General features: G+C 50.0%; 1 protein-coding gene across 1 annotated transcript in view; it reads right to left on the bottom strand.

Moving 5' to 3' along the window:
* Positions 1–7880: 7880 nt before the first annotated feature.
* CDC73 (cell division cycle 73) overlaps positions 7881–23296 on the bottom strand; it is a 65725-nt gene continuing 50309 nt past the window's right edge. Inside the window, exons 14-17 of the mRNA XM_079763497.1 lie at positions 17014–17175; positions 14046–14146; positions 11685–11826; positions 7881–11070 (exon numbers count right to left, since the gene is read on the bottom strand). Coding sequence (XP_079619623.1) covers positions 11034–11070; positions 11685–11826; positions 14046–14146; positions 17014–17175 — 442 coding nt within the window. The 3' untranslated portion in view covers positions 7881–11033. The remainder of the gene's footprint in view (positions 11071–11684; positions 11827–14045; positions 14147–17013; positions 17176–23296) is intronic.

The following is a 23296-nucleotide window of genomic DNA, read 5'->3' as shown; positions in this document are numbered from 1 at the left end:
TTCCGAAGGCCTTTCCCACTCAGCTTTCCCACGACACCCCAGGAGAGCAAGCTCCTACTGTGTGCGAGGTTATGCCGCACCCTCAGGCCTCGCTCGGACAACGCCAAGCACACGGCAGGTACAGGCTCGAGACTTGTTGAATGAATCAACCATTATTTTACACTAGAGGCCCGGTGCACGAAATTCGTGCACTGGGGGAGGGGGTGTCCTTCAGCCCAACCTGCACCCTCTCCAATCTGGGATCCCTCGGGGAATGTCTGACTGCCTGTTTAGGCCCGATCCTACAGGGATCGGGCCTAAACAGGCAGTCAGACATCCCTTTCACAATCTGGAAGTGCTGGCTCCCAACTGCTTGCCTGCCTGCCTAATTGCCCCTAACCGCTTCTGCCTGCAAACCTGATCACCCCCTAACCACTCCCCTGCAAGCCTGATCGATGCCTAACTGTTCCCCTGCCAGCCCAATCATCCCCAACTGCCCTCCCCTGACAACCCGGTCACCCCCAAATGCCCTCCCCTGCATATTCCCTCTTTATTATATAGGGTTTTTTCTTTAACATATTGGACAGCCCTAATTGGTTTGGCTCAGTGGATGGAGCATCGGCCTGCAGACTCAAGGGTCCCAGGTTCGATTCTGGTCAAGGACATGTACCTTGGTTAGGGGCACATACCCAGTGGGGAGTGTGCAGGAGGCAGCTGATCAATGTCTCTCTCTCATATATGTTTCTAGCTCTATAGCCCTTTCCCTTCCTCTCTGTAAAAAATCAATAAAATATATGTAACAAAAAAAGTAACATTTAAGACTTCTCCATATCTGCCTGGCTGGTGTGACTCAGTGGTTGAGACCACAGGCTGCCGCCACTGGGAGGGGGATCGTGCCATGGGGGTGTGTGCCCCTCGCAGGTTTAGACTCAGCCCAGTCTATGGCTGCTAGGAGGGGGATCGGGCGGTGGGGTGCACGCCCCTCACATGCTGAGACTCCAGCCCATGCTAAGGCTGTTGGGAGGGGGATCGGGCTGTGGGGGTGCAAGCCCCTCGCACGCTGAGACCCCAGCCCAGGCTATGGCTGCTGGGAGGGGGATTGCACCCTTCACAGGCTGAGACCCCAGCCCAGGCTATGGCTGCTGGGAGGGGGATCGCGTTGTGGGGGTGCGCGCCCCTCGCACGCTGAGACCCCAGGCTTTGGCTGCTGGGAGGGGGATCGGGCTGTGGGGGTGCGCGCCCCTCGCACGCTGAGACCCCAGGCTTTGGCTGCTGGGAGGGGGATCGGGCTGTGAGGGTGCGCGCCCCTCCCACTGAGACCCCAGCCCAGGCTATGGCTGCTGGGAGGGGGATTGCACCCTTCACAGGCTGAGACCCCAGCCCAGGCTATGGCTGCGGGGAGGGGGATCGCGCTGTGGGGGTGTACGCCCCTCGCAGGCTTAGACTCATCCCAGGCTATGGCTGCTGGGAGGGGGATCTGGCGGTGGGGGTGCGCGCCCCTCGCACGCTGAGACCCCAGGCTTTGGCTGCTGGGAGGGGGATCGGGCTGTGAGGGTGCGCGCCCCTCCCACTGAGACCCCAGCCCAGGCTATGGCTGTGGGGAGGGGGATCGAGTTGTGGGGGTGCGCGCCCCTCACACTGAGACCCCAGCCCAGGCTATGGCTGCTGGGAGGGGGATTGCACCCTTCACAGGCTGAGACCCCAGCCCAGGCTATGGCTGCTGGGAGGGGGATCGCCTTGTGGGGGTGCGCGCCCCTCACACGCTGAGACCCCAGCCCAGGCTATGGCTGCTGGGAGGGGGATCGGGCTGTGGGGGTGCGCGCCCCTCACACGCTGAGACCCCAGCCCAGGCTATGGCTGCTGGGAGGGGGATCGGGCTGTGGGGGTGCGCGCCCCTCGCACACTGAGACCCCAGCCCAGGCTATGGCTGCTGGGAGGGGGATCGCGATGTGGGGGTGTACGCCCCTCGCAGGCTTAGACTCATCCCAGGCTATGGCTGCTGGGAGGGGGATCGGGCTGTGGGGGTGCGTGCCCCTCGCACGCTGAGACCCCAGCCCAGGCTTTGGCTGCTGGGAGGGGAATCGCGCTGTGGGGGTGCGCGGCCCTCGCACGCTGAGACCCCAGGCTTTGGCTGCTGGGAGGGGGATTGCACCCTTCACAGGCTGAGACCCCAGCCCAGGCTATGGCTGCTGGGAGGGGAATCGCGCTGTGGGGGTGCGCGGCCCTCGCACGCTGAGACCCCAGGCTTTGGCTGCTGGGAGGGGGATTGCACCCTTCACACGCTGAGACCCCAGCCCAGGCTATGGCTGCTGGGAGGGGGATCTGGCGGTGGGGGTGCCCGCCCCTCACACGCTGAGACCCCAGCCCAGGCTATGGCTGCTGGGAGGGGGGTCGGGCTGTGGGGGTGCGCGCCCCTCGCACGCTGAGACCCCAGCCCAGGCTATGGCTGCTGGGAGGGGGATCGCGTTGTGGGGGTGCGCGCCCCTCACACGCTGAGACCCCAGCCCAGGCTATGGCTGCGGGGAGGGCGATCGTGCTGTGGGGGTGTACGCCCCTCGCAGGCTTAGACTCAGCCCAGGCTATGGCTGCTGGGAGGGGATCGCGCTGTGGGAGTGCGCGCCCCTCGCACTGAGACCCCAGCCCAGGCTATGGTCACTTGGAGGGGGATCGTGCAATTGAGATTTAAGCCCTTTCAGGCTTAGACTCAGCCCAGGCTAAGGCCGCTGGGAGGGTTTCGCGCCATGGGGGTGCGCGCCTCTCTCGCAGGCTTAGGCTCAGCCTAGGCTATGGCCGCTGGGAGGGGGATCGAGCCGTTGGGGTGCGTGCCCTCGCAGGCTGATACCCCAGCCCAAGCTGACACCGCTGGGCGAGATCGTGGTGTGGGGGCACAGGCGCCTCCGAGCTGGACAACTTGCATTGCGAAGGCTGGGCGGACTGGGGGACTCCGGCAGGGATGAGAGGACTGGGCGCCGCCATCTTGTGGCCATGGGCGCCGCCATTTTGTCGCGGAGTGATGGTTAATTTGCATATTACTGTTTTATAAGATATGATGAACTCCTTAATGGCAAAAACCACGTTTCATTAGTTTCTAAAACACACCCGGAATTCTCACACTCAAATAACCGAACACATATCTGATGTTTGCTCATAATTATTTATGGAAATATATGGAAATCGTAATTAAATTAGAGTTGGTGGATATGCAAAATAACCAGTTAATTTAAATTTTATCACATTCTAATAATCTGAGTTTCTCATTTGATTGAAAAGCTAGCTTTTTGTTATAAGATGAATGTGGGGGCATATTAAAGCTCTCCCCAAATGTCTACGTGAAATCACAGCTGATTTCATACAGTGTCTTCAGGACACACACGGTATTGCGAATGTATTCACGGGGTTTCCTAAATATTACTAATCAAGATGAATTAAGCATTTGGTTGTTCCAGCTGATTCTGCGTTTGATAGAAAATTTAATTTTTTTTGAAAAGGCTGTTGAATTCCAGCGCAATTACTTCCTAGATAGTCGTATTAACATTCTTAATTTTAAATTGCCAGGCATTGTATTAAATGCCAACAATAAAGTTAATGTGAAATTGGGTGAAAGCTTCTAGATTTTAAAATAAAATATTTCTTTCAACATAATCTCACAGGGTATTTAAACTCTCGGAGGGCGGGCTTACTTTAAAGGAAGAGGGAAAACTGAAATGGTCGGGATTGCTGCTCCATTACCCGGAGCGTCCCCCGCCCCCGGCTCAGGGTCTGGGAGGCTTTTCATTGTGGCTGTGACCTCCGTGTCTTCGGCCTCACTTTTCTAGAGACGACTACCACACAGCGCCCGCCACCTCCCTCCTTTACACCCCAGCTTTTTTAAGAAAAACATTTTTATTGCTTTCCGAGAGGAAGAGGAGGGAGAGAGAACCATCAGTGATGAGGGAGAAACTCCCTGACGGAGCTACGGAAAGCTCACGTGGTCGCTGACCGCTGCACCCACTCGGACGGGTCCCACTTCCAAACTGTCCACTGCGAAGAGCAAGCTCATGTGCTCCCACAGCTTTACAGAGCGACCCAGAGGCCGCCCCCCGAAAACGGTCTGACGCTGTCCACCCCGGGCAGGCGGCTCCGTGCGGCCTCCAGCCCCGTCCAGCCCCGTGGCCCGTCCACCCGCCAGCCCCGTCCACCCTCCAGCCCCGTCCACCCGCCAGCCCCGTCCACCCTCCAGCCCCGTCCACCCGCCAGCCCCGTCCACCCTCCAGCCCCGTCCACCCCGCCAGCCCCGTGGCCCGCGGTTGCCCACGTGGGTCTGGCTGCGGGCGAGGTGTGGGCCGCAGACCGGTCAGGGCAGACTCCAGCACAGCCTGCTGCAGGCCCATCTTCTGTCCTCCGGGGGGGGGGGGCACTTAAAACCCAGAGAAGCCCCCCAGCCCGGACCGGTAAATATGAAACGCTGGTCCCCACGCCGTTAAATACAAGAGCCAAGTCTTTCAGAGAAGTAAGAGGGAAAGGTTTCAGTGGCTGTGTGCTGTTATTTATATTCTAGCGCCTGATTTTTTATTGATGTCAGAGAGGAAGGGAGAGGGAGAGGGAGACAGAAACATCAGTGATGAGAGAGAATCATGGATGGGCTGCCTCCTGCACGCCCCACACTGGGGACCAGGCATGTGCCCTGACCCGGACTCGAACCCCGACCTCCTGGTTCCTAGGTGGACGCTCCACCACGGAGCCAGGGCGGCCGGGCCTTCCCAGCACCTTTGAGCCGTAAAACAGCGGCGTCTAGAACTCAGGCCACATCCCTTCAGCTCTGCGGGTGCCCCAGGCACCCCCCACCCCACCCGTGGTCCCTGGCGCCGTCACCCATGGGCTCACCTGCGAGAACAGTTTCTTCTCGAAACTAAGACGTGAGGCCTGGGAAGCAAGCCAGGTGCCCACCGACCCAGGAACCGCGGATAAGGGGGCCGGGGTCCATGTGCACCGTGACTGCCCGGGGCGACCCCGTGGGTGGACTAGGGGGCACTGTGCGGGGTGACAGGGGTCCGGGGAAGGCCGAGGCCTGAGACCTCGCAATGCCAGGGACATGTGGACTCCAGAGAGGCCCCGGCCTGTGTGGCTCAGTGGACGGAGTGCAGCCTGCAGACAGGGGGGCGCCAAGCAATGAGGCTCCCTCTCCCTCTCTCTTACCCACTGAAATCAATAAAAAGTCAACAGACAGAAGATCAACGGCCCTAACCGGTGTGGCTCAGTGGATAGAGCGTCGGCCTGCGGACTGAAGGGTCCCAGGTTCGATTCCGGTCAAGGGCATGGACCTTGGTTGCGGGCACATCCCCAGTAGGAGGTGTGCAGGAGGCAGCTGATTGATGTTTCTCTCTCATCGATGTTTCTGGCTCTCTATCCCTCTCTCTTCCTCTCTGTAAAAAAAAAAAATCAATAAAATATATTTTTTTAAAAAGAAGATAAAGGAACAAGCAGAGCAGAAACAGGCTCCCAGAAACAGACCTGGTGGTGGCTGCCAGAAAGGGGGAGGGATGGAGAGCCCAGTGGGGAGCCCCAGGGCAGCCTCGGGGTGTCAGGAACAGCACAGGGCATCCGGGAATCATGTTGGGGCCGGGGCCTGAGATATTGGGGGACACTTTGCAAAGTCTATGACTGTCCGACCGGTGGGCTGTGCCCCGAAACGAGGGTTAATCGTGTAAACTGGGTCCGGAAAGGACGTGAAACGTGTCCCCCCCGCCCACTCACTCACACACACACACACACGCTCACCTGGGAGGTCCCGCGCCCGCAGCACCGGGCGGCCGCTGTCCCTCTCGGAGGGCGGAGGGCGCGGGGCCCTGAAGGCGCTGAGCTCGCTCGTTTTTGGGGTGAAAACGTCCTCTGCGTCGGAGGGGACCGCACAGCGCCCGCACCCACCGTCCCGGCTCCGGGGGCCCCCGGGCTCCGCATGCGCACAGCGCGGCCGCCCGAACCGCTGCTCCCCAACCGCCACCCCAACCGCCTGCGGCGCGTGTCTGTCCACGTGGTCGGCGCATGTGCGGGATGTGCGGATGCGTGAGGGCGGCCAACCAGCGTGGGCCCTTAGGAGCGCTCCTCCCACCCACCCCCCCACCCCGCCTGCACCCACCCCCCGCCTGCACCCCCCCACCCCCCCACCCCGCCTGCACCCACCCACCCCCCGGCCTGCACCCACCCCACCCCCCAACCCCACCCACCCCGCCTGCACCCACCCCCACCCCCACCGCCACCCCCAGTTGCCCAAGAACAACTCTTTCCAAAGAGGCCTTCTGGGCCCGAGTAACCCAGGAGCCCTCCCGGGCGGGTCCCCCCACAACACAGCCCGTCTGGGGTGACGGTGGGCTTTCCGCCGGGTCCTCAGAACAGCTACACCTGAGGGTCCAAGTCCACGGACACGGGTCAGAGCGGGCCCGGCCCGAAGCTCAGCTCCACGAGCGCCCCTTTCCGCTGCCCGGCCGGGTGCTCCGTGGGTGGGCGAGGACCTACGGGGCAGGAGGTCAGGCTCCATCCCGGTCAGGGCACAGGCCCCGGGTGTGGGCTCCAGCCCTAGTTTGGAGGCAGCCGATCAGATGTTTCTACCTCTCCCCCCCGCCCTTCCTTCCTCTCTGAAATAAAATGTGTATGTGTATATTAAAAAAAAAAAAAAAAAAGAACCACTTTTCTCAAGAGTACACACTGGAGGCCAAGCAGTCACTCACGGTGCCCACGCCACGTACACGCTAAGCTCTACGATCACACTGGGAGGTTTAGTAGCTCTTTGGTCCATTTAAAGTGGATAAAAAAGCTCAGCCCGGTGTGGCTCAGTGGATAGTGTCCGCCTGTGGACTGAAGGGTCCTGGGTTCGATTCCCGGTCAGGGCACAGGCCTGGGTTGTGGGCTCGATCCCCGGTGTGGGCGTGCAGGAGGCAGCTGATCCGTGATTCCTTCATCATGGATGTTTCTCTCTCTCTCTCCCTCTCCCTTCCTCTCTGAAATAAATAAAAGTGTATTTTAAAAAAAGTTCAATGGCAAAAAAAAAAAAAAATGAAAACAAATCTCAGATCATTTAGACAATCACCGCCCCTTCTTTAATTTTGGTAATAAAAGTAGTTAATTTCATTAGTTTTACTCATTTAAATGGCACATATCTGTAACTCCCAGGATATTGTTAAAAACACTACCTAATACATATAAACCCAAACAGATCAAAACCCTGAAGTATGCTGACCTGTCATGCACTTTTTAGGTAGAACTCTCTACACACCTGTTGTACAGCCTCAACTTGCCCTTATAGTTACCGCAGCGTATTGATCCAAAGTCCATGGGCGCCCAAAGGTGCCAGTGAACAGGCCGGGACATGGCATTTCAAAATCCATAACCCAAATCTCGACTTTAATTCTGTCATTTCCCCGTTTTACTTCTACAGCGAATACAACTGGAGTAACCCGTTGAATATCAAATCTGGGTGAATAATAAAAATTCAGTCAAGTAACATTAAGGCTAATGTGATCAGATTTATTCTTCATGTTTTCTTTTTTTTAAATTTCTTTAAGGTATCACATATTTGTCCTCATCCCCCCATTCCCATCCCAAACCTCTCCCACGTATGCCTATTCTTCTTGTTTTCTGTTCTACTGACCAGCTTCTGCAACTGTTGTCATTGTAATACTGTGACACACACCGTTGGTCACAACGGATTTTATAGACTGACTAGAGCTTTACCAGTGAGACTCAGATCACAGGCCTCTGACAGAGTGGCACTTCCTTTCCGGCCACACGGGTGTGTCCTGCCATCGCTGTGCCTACCGCTGGCACCAATAAAAGGGAATTGTTAGAGCAAGAAACACATCAAGTTCCCCCCCCCACCCCCACCCCGGCCCTCCAAAAAAGAACAATGTCGTCGCTTTATGTTTTTTAGGAGTCACAAAAAATTTTATTTAGGAAAAATATTTCCTTCAATGTTTATTAGATAATGAATTTTATTTAAATAATTTACTTTTACTTTTTCTGTGCAGACCAATCAAAAAGTATGCCTCTTTCCTTTCATAAGCAAACTCTAATTCTGCATGGCAGATAAGAAATTAACACTCTACTTCCTTCTACCTTAAAAATTACCAAGTTTTCCTCGTCATGAATTCGTTATTTCTGCATGGACTGTTGTCATGCTGCTGTTAAAAAAAAAAGAAAGAAAGAAAGAAAGAAAAGAAAAAAAGCCAGTGAAAGATAGGGACACATGGGAAACAAATCAGAAACTATAATACTAGTTTATCACGAAATATATTAAACATTGTTTAAATATTAAACAGCAAAATACTCCTATATTAAATAAATAAAACTTGAATTTGTCATGGGGAACCAGAGGCCAATACCACCAACAACGGGGATGGTCTAGTGCAAAGGGTAATCCAAAAAAAAAAAAGAAAGAAAAAAAGCAAACACAACATTTAATACTGGTATTGTTTTCAGTAACAAATTAAACCAGTGATTCTCAATCCGTCCTGAAGAACATTTAAGGAATATGGATGCCCCGGTCTCATCCCAGACTAATGAAATCAGAACCAGAACTCAGGCAGTGCTGTTTCTAAGAAGGTCCCCAAACTGAGCGCCCCGGGGGAACCCTACATGCTTCTCGCTATTACAAGTGCCCCCCGGATAATGAGGCGGAGCTCGCTTTTACCGGAGGGACAAGACAGGGGGTCTCCTGTCTACAGTAACGTCTGGGTAAGTCACGTTTATTAATGGGTTCGTTCACGTCCATTAACATGTTCTCCTGTCCCTCTTCTTTCCCTGCATTCTGTATTTTTAGACCCTCAGACTAAGTACAGTCAGAGAACTTCCTTGGACACCTCAGTTCCCCTGAAAATACATCACTGATTCGTGTGTGTGAATGCTTTCTGAATGCCTACTACGTGCAAGGCACTGCGGCAGGTGCTGCTGCATGCACCACTGGGAGTCAGGAGAGAATGGATGATTGGCTGCTATGAGGTGGGTGTGGGTTGTTTGTTTTGTGTTGTGTTTTTTCTTTAGAATGGCTACAAATTGATTATATGGACCTAAACATGGGACTCAACTGCGGAAGAAAGAAAAAGACAAAGGAAGCAGTTACATACCACGGGTCTGATTGTAAAATACATGGCAGAGCAGTCTACTTTTCCTAATGTTCCGTGCGGTACCTCCAGAACCCTTCCAATACATGTAAGGCAGATGCAAGATAGAAAAATAAGTCCTGTTTGAGGGAGATGTTCCCCATTTTAACCACACTCTGTAACAAGTAAATTTCACACCGGAGTATAAATACTAAAAATCTTTATAGAAAGGTAGTTCGGGTCCACTGGTAGTAGTCTCAATAGATAAGCTTAAAATATTACAGAGTCCAGACCTTGACTATTTCACCACGGAGGAAGTTGATGCAATACATAATTTAGTCTGCAAACAGACTTCTATGCTGAGATAGCCTAATGTGAACAAATTTAAGTTTTCTTTTATTTCCAAGAAGGGGGGATGCAGAGAAGAAAAAGCAAGGGGGAGGAGAATCTGTTCAAACTTCATCAACACCCTAAAATCCAGTCATTTTCAATGCGGACGCTTTTCTCCTGAAAAGCCTAGTGAATTCCAGATGGATAAGTACTTTTCCCATTCCCTGTTGGTATGGACTTTCATGGTTACTTAAAGAATAAGTAAGTGCTTTCTCATTTTTATGACAGCGTTCAATTTCAAAAGGAGGCTAGGTAATGGCATCTGAACATGAGGAGGAGTTAAATGTTCACACAAAAAATATGTCAACCTAAGAGAGATGCCTGAGGGGGGGGGAATAGGAGGTGGGGTGAGGGGATGATATAAATGATCAGCAACGATTCTAATGGTAAAAACTCTCTAGGGGAATAAAGGGTCCAAGTTACTTTAAGTAGCAAAAAAGGTGAAGTTAACACTCAAGGGAAATGCTCATTCATTGTACCACGGATGCAACACTCTGTCTGAAGTAGAGAAGTAGTAAAATATTTCACTAAGTTAAAATAGAGGTTTTATATTTCATACGATATTGAATACGCACATAAAAATACCAGTGTTTTTATCTTGTTTCTGTTCAGACACTTCTTAAGCATATGTTCTTTGGTGCCGGGAGAATTTGTCGGCATTTAGGGAAAATGGAAGAGGACTCCCAGGCCAACATGCCTAGAAGCAGAAAACTCAAACCCCATACCCGCTAAGGCGAGAACCAGAGGCGGGCGAGGGGAGCAGGGAGGAGGCGGAAATGACGCTGCAGTAGGCTGAAGCACTCCCCCCCGCCAGGTCACACTCTGGCTCCCAGCTAGAAAGTCCTTAGCCTATTGGGCTCTCAACCGGTTTGGAGATTTTTCTAGCGGGAAGGTATCCCAGATAGAAATACATCCTCCTAAATTTTAAATCAGCCAAGTCAGTGAGAAGAACGTACATTCATTCAATGTATTCAATATAAGTAAAGAAGTCTCGAAAAGGCTAAGTAGTTCAACCAAAGCTGAAGAAGTGTTCTTGATTTTTCATTATTCCTTTTTAAATAAAGACTAAGTATAGATACGGTCTACATACAGGTTGACATTCTGATTCATTCAAAATAGTCACATCCCTTTGCTTGGTTTTGCAAGTTCCAGAAACTAATATTTAATACCATTCATAACACAGCATTTCCAGTAAGAGGAATTATAGAGCAATGAAAAATCAGAAGCAAGATGGCTCCTGGAGCCTCGTCACCTCCAAATATACACACATGAACAACCTGCATTTGCTAAAGAAACACATTTTAAGTAATGCTAGTTTAACCAATGGAGAAAAAACTTCTATCAAAATATACAATTTCCATTACAGACTAGAAGGCTAATATTAAAAAAATAGTTGTAGGCCAAAAAGTTTGCTTCTATGAATGACAGGCATCATATGATCCCTTTGAAGACAAAAGCATCGGATGAGATCGTGTGCTCGCCCGTGACCTTCTTCGTTGGTGAGTGTTGGATGAATTCATAGACACTCAGTCTTTAGATGAAGGTATAGCCATGCTTCTTCACCCAGATCTCCAGCCGGGGAGACCACGCAATTCAGAACCTCAAGTGGGATTTATGCTTTACCATGTACCTGAAAAATAGTATGACAACACGTTATAATGGCTGTAGGAATCTTAGAACCTTTAGAAGGTTATATGTAAAGATACTTAAAGTCAACAGTGAGAGAGGCTGGCTGTCTTCGGGAAGCTTGTTGCTGTGACCTTGGGGAAGAGGGGGCTTCTGGAGGAAGTGAGAAACAACATTCCTCTCGCTGAAGTCTGTAGGAACGCCGGGCTACAATTCTCAATGTTCCTCTTTAGTGAATTATAATTTATAACCATCGGGTTACGTCAATCACCTGACTCTGAGGAAACCCGTAATAATCAGTGGGGGACTTAAGACCAAGAAAGTTAGGTTCGGGGGTACTAACTGTGACTGTATGCTGTTCTTCAAGTTCCCAACTATAAAACTCCTATTGCTGTAAAGGACCTTAAATTAAGGTGACCAGATCGTCCCGCTTTTGGCAGGACAGTCCCGATTTTTAACTATTTGTCCCGCGTCCCACGGCGTTTTAAAAGTCCCTATTTTTGGAAAGATCAGCACCGAGTCGGGCACCGGAGAAACGGTCACAGCTTAGGGAACTCAGCAGGACTGCAGCCGGGGCGCTGCTCGGTGAAGCCGAGGAAGGGCCGAGGGCGGCGGTACCTGTCCAGCGTCTCCCAGAAGCGCAGGAAGACCGGCCTGTCCAGGTGGCGCTTGTGGTAGCTGAGCTCCAGCACGGTGACGTCCCACTTCTGCACGTTGGGGTCTAGGCGGACTTCATCGTATTTGAGATGGAAGGCTTTGACTACATGGGGGAAAACAACATTCTTTACTCAAAATGCAAGCCAAGTTATTCAAGTGCTCTAAAATCATTAAAATACCCAACACAGAATTAGCAAAACAAACAAACAAAAAACATTTTTCTTCCACCAACCGAAGCTCTTACAACCAAGTGATCTCTGAAGTAGCTGCTAAAACTGTGGCGTCCTCAAGAACATTCAACTGACAAGTATTTGCTCAGGGATCACACATGCCGGCCACGGGGACTGAAAAGAGGGCCGAGGTGCAATGCGTGGTCCCGTGGGAAGAAGACTATTACCTACAGCGCGGTCGAGGCAGGGGAGCAGAGAAACACACCCTGGGTTCAGAGCAGGCTGCACAGGCGGTGATGTCTAACCTCAGACCGGAAGGTGGAGTAGGAGTTGGGCTAACACGGAACAAGTGACCCAGTTTGCAGTAAGGGCATGCTCAGAGAAAACAGTCCCCTAGAACCTAAGCAAACTGAATGGAACCACCCGTGCTGTCACTCCTGGAGGGAGCGAGTAAGAGGAAGACGGCAGTGGTTGGAGCAAAGCTGGCTTCAGGCCGTACGGAGGAGTCTGGGCCTTTACCTAGCCCACGCAGAGACTCTTCAAAGTGCTGAGCAGACAGGAACGGCCCCACACAGGAAGCCAGAGGAGACAGGCGGGATCAGCTGGGAGAAGGCATGTGTATGGCAAGAAAAACACTCAAGAAGGAGATAATTAGGGCGTGAGAACTAACGGGACTTGGTAAGAAACGATGGTGAGGAGGAAGGAAACATGGAAGGCCTGTTGAGGTTCTGACCAGGGATGGAACCTGCACCCTGTGCATATCACACGGCGCTCCACCTATGGAGCTCCCCAGCCAGGTGAAAAGGACGTTTAAGAAAGAGAAAACGTGACTCCAGGAGTCAAGTCCTGATCAGGAGGTCCAGGTATCCAGTATTTGGGTCACTAGTGAGTTTGGTGGGAACAGTTTAGTGGGAGCAAGAAAAGCGAGGCTACCGTAGGTTAAGAACGGGACAGAAGAGCGTGCGTTAGCAGAGAGAATCCTTCAAAGGCCCGGCTGTGAACGCTGACAGGCGGGAGCCAGAGGGAAGGCCAGGGCAGGGGAGGGCTCGTTTGCTCTGTGGGTTTAGGACAGAGGGGCAAGAGGCTTCCACTTCAAATGCGACCAGCAAGGAGTCAGTAAGGAAGGATGAAGAGAAGAGACAAATGCGTGGAACTGCTCATTACTAAGCTTGCACCTAAATTTCAGAAACTAACAACCTGAACAAAATGACAATGAAAACACTTACTCTTTCCTGAAACTTAGAGGGCACTGACATCTGGACACATTCTAATCACTTTCTGGAACAGTGTTCACTGAGCATGCAAGCCGTAAAGCACGGCGTTCCTGTTCACTGACGTCATATATGCACGAGAATTCTCCCTCTCTGTACCTTTTAGCTTTATTTATCAGCTCTGCGCTTTACTCGAGTTTCCGGGATCGCAGGGAAAGCTACCTTCGTGGTAGAAATGCTAGACTTCATCACATGAGTAATCTCCCCAGGGTCCGTTTCCAGCCTGGGAGAATGGTGGAACCACTAACAAAAACAGAGGCTGCTAAAAGTAAGCTGATTGCTCAGCAGCACGGTCTACACTCATAAAAAAGTGTTCACTTTTAATAGACATCCGCTGCATGAGAATGCTTTTTATGAAGTAGTTCTAGGACGCCACAAACTTCCCTGGGTGCTCGGGTTTAAATAATTGAAATGTCCCTACCAGCAAAAGAGCCAGCTCAAGTCATCTCCTTTTTATTGGCCAACCACTGGTCTCTGACGGGTGGAAACCCATGAAGCCCCTATTTAACTGACGGGTGGGGAATGTCTGCCCCTCGCACTCCGTCCTGTGCGGCCCAGTGACCCAGCAGGGAGCGCACTCCAGCAGGGAGCCTCACAACAAAGATATACTAAGTGGCCCTGCGTTTTCATTAAAATGTCTGGACAGCAGCAATATGCCTGCCTGTAAAGCAGCCTAAAAAGTAATTCCCAATGTTGGAGGGCACGTGATGTTCAAAAAAGGCTTTAAAAATAGTCCACAGGTGCTTAGGAATGAACATCATGCACGTGACCTGACGGACCATTTGACATACGGGTCTCATCTGCAGAGACAGATGGCTCCTCCTCTGAAACAAAGCAAGAGCATTCCTGTGTGGGATCCGCGGCACAAAACAGAATCTTACTTTTGGCAAATATGTCAACTGGTGATCCATCAGGCAAAAGCCATGGCCACCCTTTGAACTGCCACGCAGGACCCTGCACGAAAACGGCCACGACCCGGTCCCTGTGAACAGAAAGGGGCGGGAGAGTCAGAGAGGAGCGGACATGAGCTGTCCTTACCGTGCGTCGACGAGGCTCACAGCGCACAGCCAGCCTCTCATTGCGAGGCTGCCGTCCGGGCCCTGCCTGGGCCCTGCACCCCAGCCTCTTCCCTGTAATTAATGACATGCACCCTCTCAGGTGACCCTTTAGCCTTTATCCCTGCCCTTCTAGTAACTACAGAAAGAGCCCACTTTTCCAATGCAGCAGGAAACAGTAGCTGATCTACTAATCAAAAAGCTGGTTTTAAAAGGAAATCATTTAAAATTCAAACAAACTTTAGATGTTTTACTTTAATTAAAAACACCAGACATTATAGTAATTCACCAACCATTTTATAAAGTGCCAAGGCCTTATTTTTAAATTCTGATTATTTGGAAGTAATCTGGGTACAGAAACCATCTAGCCTTTTCTTAAACTTTGCAATTGTTTTAAAACTGTTTCATTCACCACACATTCTGTAAGTTTTCCTTAAAGCAACTTGTTTTACCAACCATTAAAGTTTCTTTTCCCAAAAAAAGAACAAATCTCCTTCTAGGCCCTCATATTCCATTACTTTAAAAAGCAATTAGCCCAGCTGGCATGGCTCAGTGGTTAAGCATCGACTAAGAACTAGGAGGTCACAGTTCGATTCCCGGTCAGGGCACATGCCCGGGTTGTGGGCTCAAGCCCCAGCAGCCGATCAATAAGTCTCTCTCATCATTGATGCTTCTTTCTCTCTTTCTCTCTCTCTCCCTTCGTCTCTGAAATCAATAAAAATATATTTAAAAATTAAAAAATAAAAATTATTTAATTAAATTGAGAATTTATAATAAACACAATTTATAATAAACGGGCCATAACCCGCTTAAGCCCACCACTGAAGAGGTGGGAACAAAATCCCAACGTTCACACTGGTGAGGTTCCCTCGTGCATGTGCCCTGTGCCAGTGTGGTCTCGGCGTTTACACGTGACTTCCGTTAACACACTGCATCTTCTAAACACCCCGCCGAGGCGAGGGCTACCGTCATTACCCGCTCACAGAGGCGGAAACAGAAGTGCGGGGGCATGCCCGAAGCAGGAGAGAGGGAGAGTGAGGGGAATGAGGGGGAGCGGGGGGAGAGTGGACTCTGGTGCACTGGTGTGCTCCTGTCCCCGGGTGCGGACTGACAGATCATGAGAACGGCTTTCAGTGTCGTCATGTGACCTCACGCCGCCTGGAAAGGGTCTTGGGAACGCCCGGAGGCCCCCAGATAAGCACTGCACCAGATGAACACTCTACACTTCCAACCAAACAGCACACTTCCGATGCAGGTAAGAAACCTACCAGAGGGGTCAGCGCTGTGAAAACCACACCTACGTTCTCACCCTGCTCAAACCCGAGCCTGGAATTGTGTCTCCAATGGAAAGTGCCCGCTTCCAAGGGGCCGGGGCCGCCGAGCACAGCCACCTAACGGAGCACCACGCGGCCTCCTCTGACCGGGCGGCGTGCCCGGCAGGAGCTGGGAGCTCGGGCGCCTGCCACCTCAACGGGGTCTGCTCGCCAGAGGCCCCGACCCCTGCCAGGTCCCCCGGGCGGCAGGGCAGCAGGACAAGAGGAAGACCCGTCCCGGGAACTCCGGGAGGGCCGTACAAGGGGAAGGGACGCCCCTCCCAGGCTGCGCACCAGCGGCGAGGAACCCGGCGACAGTCACGCGGGAGGCGCTCCGTGTCGCGGATACGGCACCTGTGCACGCTGCCGGGTTCTCTCCCTGCAAATAACTCAACATACAAGCAAGTATGTGACACTCCTCCTTCCCACAGCCTTAGCCTCGACATACATGAAATTCTCTTCTCGCTCACTTCAGAGGTGACTCAAGGTATCTTGGCTGGCTCCTGGGGGAGAACCGTAACACAGGACCCTTTATTCTCTAGCAGCTGTCCCACACACTGACACTGCAATGGCCTGACTTCCTGTGGCTGAAGACCAACCTGATACTGCAATGGCCTGACTTCCTGTAGCTGAAGACCAACCAGCACTCGGAGGGGAAGTCCATCACTGCCCCGATGCAGGAGGTTCTCCATGTCACAGAGAGGAGAGGAGCTGCACTCCAGGACTCTGTACTTTCACTCCAGCTTAGCTTAACAAAGTAATGTAAGAGTAATTCCTTTATCTTCACTTACAGGCTCTTTATATTACACATAGCTCAGTGTTTTATTAAAGAACATTCAACATAATAAAAGAGCTAAACCAGGTGATCACGTTATTCTTCTTATTAAATTATTTTCTTGCAATAAATATAGCAATGCCTTCACTACCGTTTCTTAGCAGGAAATCTGAGTTTTCCAAATCTAAAATCTGAAATAGGCCCTCACAACATTAGTCTGCTTGAAGTTCTACTCTAAAAGCTGATTCAGAACCAATGGACCAGTGGAAAGAATTTTTACTAAGTTTCCCAGAAGTTAGTGTTTCTTCTTTTAAGTGAAATGAAGTTTAGCTACCTAAAATATAGATTTGATTAGGTATCACTGGTCTATATATTTTTTAAATATATTTTTATTAATCTCAGAGAAGAAGGGAAAGGGAGAGGGAGAGAGAAACATCAATGATGAAAGAGAATCATGGATCGGCTGCGTCCTGCATGCCCCCTACTGGGGATCAAGCCCACAACCCAGGCATGTGCCCTGACAGGGAATGGAGTCCTGAACTCCTGGTTTACTGGTCAACAACCACTGAACCACACCAGCCGGGCACTGGACTATATCAATGATGACCAAATTAGGCATTAGGCTTCACAAACGGGTTCTATTTATACCTCGTGATACAGTCCACGATACCAGGCATGACGGGCCTGTGGGAAAGAGATATCTCACCAGTCCTGAGGCATGAGTTTCAGGGGCTGGTCTACGACTCGGTAGGGCACCGTGACGCTGAGCGCGGTGCCGCCCGGCTGCATCTGGTCTTTCCTTCTCTGGATCAGCGTTTCGTTTTCTCGTTGGCAGCCCTGCTTCTTCTTTTCCTCCGATGGGACAAACCTTGGAAAACACCGAGAAGGGAAAAGGTCAAAGGGCTCAATGGGCTAAAAACAGGAAAAATAAGTCCTATTCTGACATGACTTTTTAAATACTGAGTTGTAAGTCAAAAACATTTCTTTTTAAAATGCACCTGCTCTGCATGCACAGGGGAGGCTTGAAGAGCAGGGGTCTTTTTCCCTCGCATGTTGCGTAGAGCGCAAGCTCGCTCAGCCATAGTCGGTGTGGGTGTGCCTCTCACACACACATTTACATTCACTGAGCACTTAGCCTTCTCCAAGGCCACACAGAAAACCCACTAACCCTTGGTTTCTCAAACACCATGAGAGAGGTTTTACTTTAAACGGAAAGGTGGCTGGAACTGGAGGTGACGTGGCTGGCGAGGCTTCCTCCCGGACAGGTGACTCAGCCCATCCAAGAACGTCACCAGCACCCGTCACAGTGTCTGCCTCAGCAGTCAGGGCAATGCCATCCAATCTCAGGGCTGCTTTGCAAACGTTAAACGAAGAAAATTAAATCTGTGTGTGCCAATTGTCTGTTTTAGTCAATGCTGCTGCAACTTAACGTAGTCAAGGAGCAAATCTGTGTAGGTCAACTCTCTACTGTAATCACCCTTATTCTCAGACACTGCGGCATCTGCAGAGCTGCCACCAGCTCCAGGCTTGTTAGCGACCACAAAGCGCTTCACAACCGTCTTTTAAAAAATACACACACATTCTCCTAACGGCCTATTGGCACATTTTCCTAGCTCTGGGGTGCCCTGCCATTATATGGGGTGATGCCACCAGCGCATTGAGTGTGGGTCGTTCTGCTGCTAAAGTTCAGGGAGACACGGGGGAGGGGGCACATGAGAACTTGCACTTGCTAGAATCCTCTGAACAAACTGAACTAAAAGAGTAGAGACAGACTGACAGCTGTCAAAGGGGACAGGGTTGGGGGCTGGGTGAGGAGGGTGAAGGGATTAAAGTAAAACACAAAAAAAACCTGAAAGATTCATGGACACAGACAACAGTATGGGGACTGCCAGAGGGGGGAGGGGAGGAGGTAGAGGGTAATGGGGGGAGAGGGTAAACAGTGATGGAAGGAGACTTGACTTGGGTGGTGAACACACAATACAATATACACATGATATATTACAGCATTGTACACCTGAAACCAATACATTATTAGCCAATGTCACCCCAATAAACTCAACAAAAAAATAAAGAATATAATGCAGATGAGATAAAGCTAGGTAAGTGAGGTTATTTTCCTAAATAACTGAAGTTGAAATTGTAAAAAATGCGATAAACTAACGTCTGGATGCTAAGCCACCTCGCCTGGGAGCAAAGTGGTGTCGCTGGTGATGGCCCAGTGCCTCGCGGACACCAGTGCACCCCTTCTCCAGTGCCCGCCTTCCCTCTGTGTCAGAGGGTTTCCAGAAAAAATAATGCCAAGGAAATGAGCAAGTGAGAACAATGAAAAACATTCAATAAACCAAAACCACACAAGGAATGAGGTGTCATGAATGAAACAACAGTCAAAAGATAACGAAGGACATCTCTAATGCACTGACCAAAGATCATTGCTTAATTTTTAAAAAATGGAAAAAAGATGTATCCATGTTTCTATTTCTCCCTCTTCCTTCCTCTCTCTAAAATGAAAAACACTTTTAAAAGGAGAAAGAGACATGGAAAATGAGAGGCCTGGAGTCTATCTCATTGAAGTCCCAGAAGGAGAGAACGAACGGGGGAAGGGCAGTATCCAAGAAGAACCAGAACGGATGACAATCCTCGGATTTAATTCTAACGCCTCCCCGAGTGGGACAGATGAGAATCTACAGCGAGGGACAGCAGATGAACAAATGTACAACGATCTTTAAAATCCCCAGATAAAGCCGACTTCCTTCGAGGACTGACAGCTGACTTGCTGTCATCACCAGTGGAAGCTGGAGGCAGTGGGATGTCTTCCCGGGAGAGAGAAACAAGAACCTCCAGCACCGGTTCCACAGCAGCTGAGTCATCTGCAGTGCTGCTGGGGCCTGGGCCACTCGGGTCGTGTCAACTCCGCCACCTCTCTGCCTGGCTTCTTCCCTCTAAAACCCCCGTGCTGAGCCAGGCGAGCCCCCTGCGTGCCCCTGAGGCCCCCTCCCCCGTGCCATCGCTCCTCTCTGGAACTCTGCCCTGAGAAGCTACATCTCGGCCAGAATCATGAATGCCTTCCAATCAGTTTATTTTAAATACAGTTACAGTCCCACCCAAGCCTCTCTCAAAATCATGTTGATAAATGTAAAATGTGCTTTTTAATTACTATAGCATTAATTTTGCTATTTAGGATGTTAAAAGTTATGGTGGATTTTATTTTGTTTTGTTTCTTTTACTTACTGTAGGGCTAAAAATGGAAGAATCCATGCCAACATGAGCTATGGGTTACAGCCAGTCCTGTAATTGTGTGGAGGAGGTTTCAATTATGCATTAATTACACAGCCCAGCCTCCAGCTGACTCACTCTGTAGGGGATATGTCAGTTGCAATGAGGTGTTAAACAATGAAGGGAGTGTTTCAAACTTGGGAGGAAAATTGGGCATGGTCAGCCCTGAGGATGCGGTCTGAGGGACTGACTGCTGGCTTCTTGCAGCACGACGAAGGAGAAAGAAAGACCTTAAAATTCACTGTGTGGTTTTCTCGGCACTACTCGCTGCCTTCTATTATAAAATGATATAAGTATTAGACCTGTAATATATGCAGAGAGGCACCAAAAGACTCAGAGAATGAAAAATTAAAGGCAGGATTTCCTTTGTAACATCTCAAACTTACTGTAAATTTTCTGTAACCATGCAGACACATTTATAAAAAATACACTTGTCAATTACTAAAAATTATGAGAACCGTAAATACCAAATTCACAAATCATAAAAACCAAGAGCTAGAAAAGACCGTAAAGATCCAAATACAGTAAGTGCAAAAAACCCAACCCCAAGTATGACGACACCTGCTGGGAACTGAAGTCCAGTCACAGGTGCAGACATGACTGCCATGCATCAAGGAGGAGCGTAAACCAGAGACGAGGGCACTAAGAAATGCACAGCTGGCACTCTCTCCAACGGTCGCATTGCGTCTCCCCTCTCCCTTCCCCCTTCCTAAACATTTACTCAGTGCCCATGATAGGCAACATCTGGTTCAACCAGCAGAGACACAAAGAAGAACGAGAGAACAAGTCCCTTTCTCTGAGGAAATCACAACACAGCTGGAAAAGACTGGGTGCCAGATTGCCAGACACAGAGCCTGCGCCAAACCAAACCCAGACCTAGAGGCGTTTCGTATTTCACAGAGAGTAAACGATGCACGGCCCGCTCCTGCACACTGATTAGGGGAGAAGCAGACACATCTTTAAAACGTAGTTAATCAAAACTATGTTCATGTGGGTCTAACCGTCTCATATTATCAGAGCTATGTCAAGAGGTGGACGAAAATTATTCTATTTCTTATTCACCCAACTGTAGATAATGTGAGGGATGGTAGATTATCAGGGGGATTACCAGAGTAATCCACAATACAGTCAGAACAGCAAACTTCAGTATACAAGCCTAATCCTACATAATAAAGATGTAATATGCTTGGAGAAACCAAGATGGTAGCATAGGTAAACACCTAAACTGCTGCCTCCCACAACCATTTCAAAACTACAACTAACAGACAAAACGTCTATCACCCAGAACCACGGGAAAGCTGGCTGAGTGGAAGTTCTACAACTAGAAGGAAAGAGAAAAGAGCATTGAGACGCGCACAAGTGCTGAAACGCTGAGGTACGGAGGCGTGCCAACTGGGCTGGCGGCGGGCGTTGCTTTTTTCAACCAGAAGGAGAAAAGCTTCTGATCCAGTTTCTGGGGAGACGCTGGGGACCCAAACTCCTACAGGGAGAAGCTGGACTGTCGGCTATCGGGTCGGAAAGTGAGGGTGACTTTCTTGCAGAGGTGCGCCCAGCAATCATTGTTTACTGCGCTGGGGTGCGGGCGTGGGGACTGGGAAACGCGGAAACACAGAGAAGGCTGACTGGCAGCCATCGCTGTTTGCCACACCCTAGCCTAGTGACACCCTGAGACCCCACCCCGCACAATCTACAAACACACCCAAGCTCCGTGCAGCTGCTTTTGCATATAAATGGCCTGCCCTATCGCAGCTTAACCAAATAAACTGCAGCTCCGGTCAGACAGCTCCAAATCCTCCAAACCCCAAGCAAAGAGGAAAAAACTGTAGTTCTTGCTGTAGCTCCTGCTGGGTGGCCTCAGACAGTAGCTGACCTGCACCCCATTGGAGATCCACAAACTAGTGTATCTAGTGGTCTGTGTGAGACGACACCAGATTTCAACTACTGTCATAAGGGACACATTCAAGAGGCAGACTCAGTGAGCACCAAAGCCCCACTGAACCAAGTCCTGCCCTATAAGCGTGTCTCCTGCACAGCAATTCTTCCGTTATAGACACAGCGGGTCCTCACAGCCAATTGGCCTGGAGGTCAATTCCTCCCAGTGACACCAATAACAATCAAGACTTAACTACAACAAGGCTGTACACACAGTCCACAAAGGGGTGCACCAAGAGTGTCCACCTCAGGCAACTGGGAGGCCAACCCATTGGACCATATAGGACACCTAGCACACAAAGCTACCCTACCAACACAGGGAAGCAGTGAAAATGAGGAGACAAGGAAACAGATCACAAAGGAAAGAAATGGAGGAAAACAAACAACTAGAGATAGAGTTCAAAACCACGGTTATAAGGTTTTTTCAAGAATTTCCTAGAAAAGGCCGATAAATTTAGCGAGTCCCTCAAGGATATGAAAAAGGACCAACTAGAAATTAAACATACACTGACTGAAATGAAAAATATTATACAGAGACCCAACAGCAGACTAGAGGAACGCAAGAATCAAGTCAAAGATTTAAAATACAAAGAAGCAAAAAACACTCAACCAGAAAAGCAAAAAGAAAAAAGAATCCAAAAAGTTGAAGATAGTGTAAGAAGCCTCTGGGACAACTTCAAGCGTACCAACATCAGAATTATGGGGGTGCCAAAAGAGAGAGAGAGCAAGATACTGAAAACCTATTTGAAGAAGTAATGACCAAAAACTTCCCCCACCTGGTGAAAGAAATAGACTTACAAGTCCAGGAAGCGCACAGAACCCCAAATAAAAGGAATCCAAAGAGGACCACACCAAGACACATCATAATTAAAATGCCAAGGGCAAAAGACAAAGAGAGAATATTAAAAGCAGCAAGATAAAAACAGTTAATTACCTACAAGGGAGCACCCATATGATTGTCAGCTGATTTCTCAACAGAAACTATGCAGGCCAGACGGGAGTGGCAAGAAATATTCAAAGTGATGAACAGCAAGAACCTACAACCAAGATTACTTTACCCAGCAAAGCTATCATTCAGAATTGAAGGCCAGATAAAGAGCTTCACAGATAAGAAAAAGCTAAAGGAGTTCATCACCGCCAAACCAGTATTATATGAAATGCTGAAAGGTATTCTTTAAGAAGAGGAAGAAGAAAAAGGTAAAGATAAAAATTATGAACAACAAATACATATCTATCAACAAGTGAATCTAAAAATCAAGTGAATTAAAAATCTGAGGAACAGAATAAACTGGTGAATATAATAGAATCAGGCGCATAAAATGGGAGTGGACTGATAATTCTCAGGGGGGAAGGGGTGTGGGGGTACGGGAAGAGACTGGACAAAAATTGTACACCTATGGATGAGGACAGTGCAGGGGAGGTAAGGGCAGAGGGTGGAGTGGGAACCGGGTGGAGGGGAGCTATGGGGGGGGGGGGGAGGAGAAAAAATTGTAATAATCTGAACAATAAAGATTTATTAAACAAAAAACAAATAAAAAGAATTTTACCAATACATTTATTTCTTGGCTTCCTAAAAATAAAAATGTAATATGCAAATTGTCATTACGCCGTGAAGCATAATGACCAGATCACGGATCAGCAGGAGGGTGGGGCTGGTGGAGAGCTACAGGAGGGGGCAGGGCAGCAAGCTATGAGGAGGGGTAGGGAGATGAGCAAATGGGGGGGGGGGGGGTAGAGGAGCTACAGGAGGGCAGGGCAGAGGGCAGAGAGCTACTGGAGGGCAG

The sequence above is a fragment of the Cnephaeus nilssonii genome (genome assembly GCF_951640355.1).
Source record: "Cnephaeus nilssonii genome assembly, chromosome: 23".
Taxonomy (NCBI): Eukaryota; Metazoa; Chordata; class Mammalia; order Chiroptera; family Vespertilionidae; genus Cnephaeus; species Cnephaeus nilssonii.
The sequence above is the reverse complement of the archived record's forward strand: the minus strand, read 5'-3'. Positions and strand labels throughout refer to the sequence as shown.